The 6,466-nt window shown below is 49.6% G+C and overlaps 1 protein-coding gene across 1 annotated transcript; it reads right to left on the reverse strand.

Moving 5' to 3' along the window:
* Nucleotides 1-481: 481 nt before the first annotated feature.
* Nucleotides 482-2,427, reverse strand: LOC148097625 (tripartite motif-containing protein 16-like). The gene has a single exon (XM_087832182.1). The coding sequence runs from the start codon at nt 2,425-2,427 to the stop codon at nt 772-774; it is 1,656 nt and encodes a 551-aa protein (XP_087688308.1). The 3' UTR covers nt 482-771.
* Nucleotides 2,428-6,466: the final 4,039 nt, after the last annotated feature.

The raw sequence follows: 6,466 nt of genomic DNA on the forward strand, positions 1-6,466 counted from the left end.
GAACACAACAGAAAGTGACCTTTTAAACCTGCGACACTGATGCTGCATTCAAGGACCATTAAAAACATCTGAAAGGACTTAAGAACATGAAGAAAATGTGACTTGTTTCTCTGTAATGAAGCTGTTTTAGTGAAGAAAGTTGAAAGGTCACAGAGCGACTGCTGAATCTTCTGCTCTAAACATGAACTCTGAACTTTGTGATGCTTCAGGAGGAAAACTGCTTCAGTTATTCTCTCAGATTAGTTTCATATTTTCTGCATCAGATTTGAGTGAGATCCTGGAATGAAGACAGAAGAAAAGACTTTGTTCAAAGTTTGATTTATAGTCAAACCTTCCAGTTTATTCACACAATAAAACATCAACACAATATATGAATTCATTCATTAAAATCACAGTTTTTCCTCATTTGTTTGATGATTTTGACAAAAACAAACACAAACACACACACATGGTCTGCCATACTCATAAAGAGAAATGTCGACATTTTTCAATACAAATATTCCAGAAACATTTAGAGGATAGAGAAGTTTACATTTTCATGTGGAGAAATATTTTAGTAAATCAAAATGATGATGAGCAGTGATAGCCTCCATAAACAGTCACAGGAAAGATCTCCTTTAAAAACTCAGAAACATCAAGAGAACAACTAGAAGATGTGGAGGTACCACCCATAATGTTTGACTGACAGCTGATCTCTGTGCAGAAATGATGGAGAGAAAATAAAATGAAACTAAAATACAGATTTAAACCCACAATATGAAAGACTTCAGTCTATTTCACTTTAATCAACTCAGCAGTGTCTCCAATAAAGTAAAACCTCAGTCCAGCATAGAGCGGCTGAGTGAATGTGGTCTGGACTCTGTGGAGGAGAGTCATGGTTTCAGAGACGCCGTAGAAGGACAAAATACCTGCTCTGTGATCCAGGTACACTCCTACTCTGGAGGAACGAGGACCTGAGACACAAGTTTCAATGTTGTTGTACCAAAATGCATAACTGTTGTTGTTACAATCTAATGACCAAGATTTGTCATTATATCCAAATAAACATTCATTACCCCGTCCTTTTCTGCTGATATTCTTGTATGCGACTGCTACATCAACTCCTCCCCCTCTCCACTCCACCTCGCAGTAACAACGTCCAGTCAGACTCTCTCTACTCAGGACCTGAGACCATCCAGTGAATCTGTCTGGATGATCAGAATAAGACTGTTGTTGTTCCATTACTGTTACTTTTCTGTTCCCCTCTGACAATAACAGCCATGTGTGTGCTGTGTTTGGATCCAGTGTGATTTCACGTGAATATTTTAAGAATCCAGCTCTGGTCTTTGGCTCTGGTGGATCTGACAGTAAAACATCCACTTCAGTGACTGTCAGTGAGATGTTTGTCCATCCCTCTCTCAGAATGTCCTGTAGTTTATCTCTGACCTCTGACACAGCTGCTGTCACATCCTCAAAGTAGCTCAGAGGACGGATATTGATGCTGGATGAGTCTGTAGACTCACTGAGTGCTGACAGTGAGGGGTAGTTGTGTAGAAACTGGATGTGATCCTCTGTGTGTGAGAGCTGCTTCAGCTCAGCATCTTTCCTCTTCAGCTCAGTGATCTCCTGCTCCAGCTTCTCCTGAAGCTCTTTGACTCGACTCACTTCAGTTTCCTGCTGGGATCTGATCTGCTGCTTCACATCAGAGCTTCTTTTCTGGATGAGATGGATCAGCTCAGTGAAGATCTTCTCACTGTGCTCCACTGTTTGATCAGCAGACTGATTGATGGCCTCCACCTCCTGTTGAAGCAGCTTCACATCTTTCTCTCTGTCCTGGATTCTCTGCTGGATGTTTTGTCGACTCACCTCCAGCTCTCTCTGCCTCTCAGTCCTTTCTGCTGCAGCTGAGACTGTGTCGTGGCCTTTATGTTCATCCACAGAGCAGAGATAACAGATACTCTGCTGATCAGTACGGCAGAACATCTTCATCACCTCATCATGACGAGAGCAGATGTTCTCCTGGAGCTTCTTGGAGGGCTCCACCAGCTTGTGTTTCTTGAATGTAGGTGAATCATAATGAGTCTGAAGGTGTTTCTCACAGTAAGATGTCAAACAGACTAAACAGGACATGAAGGCTTTCATTTTTCTTCCAGTGCAGACATCACAGGCCACATCTTCAGGTCCAGCATAGCAGTGATCACCAGGAGCAGCTTGGAGTCCAGTCTTCTTCAGCTCCTCCACTAAATCTGCTAACATGGTGTTTTTCACCAGGACAGGCCTCGCTGTGAAAGTCTGTCTGCACTGAGGGCAGCTGTAGATTTTCTTCTTTTCCTCTTCATCCCAGAAGTTTTTAATACAGTTCATGCAGTAGCTGTGTCCACAGGGAATAGTCACCGGATCCTTCAGTAGATCCAAACAGACTGAACAGCAGATTTTTGTTTGATCCATTTGATTCGTGTGCTGTGCCGTTTCACCGTCTCTCAGTGACTGTCAGACAGTTTCACTTCCTCTGAACAGAAACAACCTCTGTGCTCTGAAGGGAAACAGATCTCTGCTCTTTTTCACCTCCTACAGGAAATGAGGCTCACCAGCAACTGCATTTACACCATGTTGTTTAGACCCATCCTGATACAGACACATCTGTGAAGGGAGGCACTAAAGAAATATTCTTACAGTGTGACTAAGAGCCATTCAGACAATGCAGGGTGTGTTATGTTTGATTACAACATGCAGTAACAAGTCTGACCCAGTTAAACTTTAACAATTCATTTCTTCATGGTGCAAATATATAGTAGACTCAGGAGTTTAAATCAGTTTTCTTGGCCTTTGTTTATCGTTTCATTTAAAATCTTAATGGGTAAAGATCATCATAATTACATATGAAATTATATGTACAAATTATATGTTCCATTACACTATTAACAGCACAGATTATACAGCAAATATCAGACTCATGGATGGAGTCAGAAGCTAAATGACCGTTCAGTCCTCTTTAGGAAACGATCTTCATATGACGACAAACACGACAACAATCAGCTGTCAAACTGTACAAGAAGTTGACAGTAATGTAAAAGAAGTTATATCACTTTATTTTTAAATGTACGCACTCAGGGTCAGGACTGAAGACACTGATCGAGAAAATACTCTAAATATAAATATTCACCTTGTGGTGGACCACTAGAGGGCTCCACTCACACCCAGTGTTGAGGAAGTGTGTTCCTGTGTTTTGTGGCGCGATATGTGCAGTTGATGTTGGAGACGAATAAAGAAGGAGTGAGAACTGAGAGCTCTGTGTCGTCGATGCTTACCTCCACATTGGTGACCCCTAACTTGAGCAGATAATGCAGACTCCGCTATGGATGCATCAGCGGCCACCGGACCTCCGCCTCCTGTTGCAGCTACGTTTGCTGTGGCTCTGAAACTGCCGGACTTTTGGCTCCATGACCCCCGTCATGGTTCGTACACGTGGAGGCTCAGTTCGCCCTTCGCAGCATTTCGGCTGACGACACGTGTGGTGGCCTCGCTTGACCCGCTGGCCACCCGTCGCGCGATGACGCTCCTCCGGGACCCACCCGCCCAAGGGAAATACGCCGCCCTTAAAGAGCTGCTTCTTCGGCGCTATGCCCTCTCTGACACTGAACGAGCCGAAAAGCTCCTCAACCTGTCAGGCTTGGGTGGCGGTACCGCGCTCGAGCTCATGGAGAACATGCTATCGTTGCTCGGGCCGGATGACGGGGGATTCCTCTTCGCCCACCTCGTCCTCCGCCAACTACCGGCCGCCGTGAGAGCTGTTCTCGCAAACTCCTCACTTCTGCCTGCGAAGGATTATCGCTCCCTGGCTGAAGAAGCGGATCGCATTCTCCTGGCTAGCCGCACTTTCGACGTTCACGCCCTGGCTATGGACTCGCTGGCGGGACCTTCCACGCCTCCACCTGCCTCCCCTGGAGCATCCGCCCCCTTGCTGACGGCAGGGATTGCTACACGTCGGCACCGCGGAAAGAGCATCTGTTTCTACCATCAGCGTTTTAGCGACAGAGCGCGTCGCTGCCTGCCGCCTTGCACTTTCACGGCCCAGGGAAACGGACCCGCCAGCGCGCCGTAGCAGCCGCGACCGCTGGCAATACAGAAAGGCTGCTCTTCATAGAGGACTCGCGCTCCGGGAGACGTTTTCTCGTGGACTCCGGCTCCCAGAAGAGCCTCCTTCCCCCTAGCGCTGCCGACGGACTAGCAGCGAACTGTGGGCCGCAGCTCATTGCAGCTAATGGCTCTCCCATCAAAACGTTTGGGGAAAGGTTGGTGACTGTTTGTTTTCATGGCCGGGATTTCCAGTGGAACCTTGTTGTTGCCGCTAGCTCTGTACCTATTTTAGGTGCTGATTTTCTGTGTGCTCATGGACTGCTTGTCGATGTTGCTAACAGATGTTTAATTGGTGCTCTCGCGTTTTCTTCGCTACCCTGTTTTACTCGGGCCGCCGAGCCCCTGATTCGGGCTAATGTAGTAACCTCCGGGGATGCTTTTCAGTGTTTGCTTTTAGAGTTTCCATCGCTGTCTGTCCCTAATTTCTCTAGCACGGTAACGAAGCATGGAGTTGGGCATTATATTCCCACGGTCGGGCCCCCGGTGTTCGCGCGCCTCGACCCCGCGAAACTGTCCGTCGCTCGGGAAGAGTTTGCAGCCATGGAGCGGCTTGGCATTGTACAGCGTTCGAACAGTGCATGGGCCTCTCCGCTTCACATGGTGCCCAAATCGGACGGTTGGTGGCAGCCATGCGGAGATTTCCGCCGTTTAAATAATGCCACGGAGAATGACCGTTACCCCATCCCCCACATTCAGGATTTTTCTGCCAATCTCGCCGGAACGTCAATTTTAGAAAAAAGTTGACTTGGTGCGGGGGTATCACCAAGTTCCCGTGCGCGCCGAAGACGTTCCTAAAACCGCTGTCATTACCCCCTTCGGCTTGTTCGAGTTTTTGCGCATGCCGTTTGGCCTGAAAAGGTGCCGCCCAGACCTTTCAGCGGCTGATGGACTCTGTTTTGCGTGGGCTGCCGTTCGTTTTTGTTTATCTGGACGATATATTGGTGGCCAGCTGCTCAGCGAGCCAGCATGAGTCCCATCTGCGCCAGGTTTTCCAGTGTTTGGCAGCGCACGGCCTGATCATCAACCCTTCCAAGTGCCAGTTTGGGTTGCCGGTTCTGGATTTCCTCGGGCACCGCATTTCCGCTGAAGGTGTGGTTCTGTTGCCCGACAGAGTCCAGGCCGTTTCGGCTTTTCCGCGTCCCACGTCGGTTAAAGGGTTGCAGGAGTTCTTGGGGATGATAAATTTTTACAACCGCTTTCTCCCCAGAGCTGCCCACCTGCTACAGCCACTCTATGCTGCCTTAAAAGGTAAAACAGCCAAAGATCCGGTTGACTGGCTGCCGGAACGCGTCCATGCGTTTTCCGCAGCCAAGTCTGCGCTGGCTGACGCCGCCCTGCTGGCACACCCGCTTCCGTCGGCGGAGATCGCGTTGACTACCGACGCGTCCGACGTGGCAGTGGGTGGGGTGTTGGAACAGCGGGTTTCAGGTCTCTGGCAACCGCTCGCCTTTTTCAGTCGTACGCTTCAGGATGCTGAACGCAAGTACAGTGTTTTTGACAGGGAGTTGCTGGCCCTGCACCTCGCGACATTTTCGTTTTTTCCTCGAGGGTCGCAACTTTACTGCGTACGTTGACCACAAACCTTTGACGTTTGTGATGTCCAAGGTCTCTGACCCATGGAGCGCACGCCAGCAGCGCCAGTTGGCAGCCATTTCAGAGTTTACCACAGACATTCAGCATGTGACTGGTAAGTCCAATCACGTCGCTGACTGTCTCTCACGTGTGTTGGTTTCTCCAGTGTATGTCGGCGTCGACTACGCTGCCATGGCCGCCGAGCAACGTGCTGACCCGGACGTCCTTGCCCTTCAGTCAACAAAAACGGGCCTTGTGCTGGAGGACACCGTGGTGTGGGACGGCGGTCCGCACCTTCTTTGCGACGTTTCCACCGGCCGCCCCCGCCCGGTGGTTCCCCACCGTGGCGTCGTCGTGTTTTTGACTCGGTGCATGCCCTCTCTCATCCCGGCGTCCGGACCTCGGTCAAGCTGGTCAGCGCCAGGTTCGTTTGGCCGGGCCTTCGCAAGACGGTGAAAGAATGGGTGGCGGTTTGTATACCATGCCAACGCTCAAAAATCCACCGGCACACACAGGCACCCCTCGAACCTTTCCGTGTCCTGGGTAGGCGTTTCGATCACGTTCATGTGGACCTGGTTGGTCCCTTGCCGCAGTCACAGGGTTTCACGCACCTTTTGACTTTGGTGGACCGCACGACCAGGTGGCCGGAGGCGGTACCCCTGGCGTCCACGACAGCAGTGACGGTGGCCAAAGCATTTTTGTCAACGTGGGTTTCACGTTTCAGTCCCCCTGCTGACATTACCTCGGACAGGGGTCCCCAGTTTGTTTCTGAGCTTTG

Source organism: Neolamprologus brichardi, chromosome 18 (assembly GCF_056152115.1).
Source record: "Neolamprologus brichardi isolate AB-2024 chromosome 18, ASM5615211v1, whole genome shotgun sequence".
NCBI lineage: Eukaryota > Metazoa > Chordata > Actinopteri > Cichliformes > Cichlidae > Neolamprologus > Neolamprologus brichardi.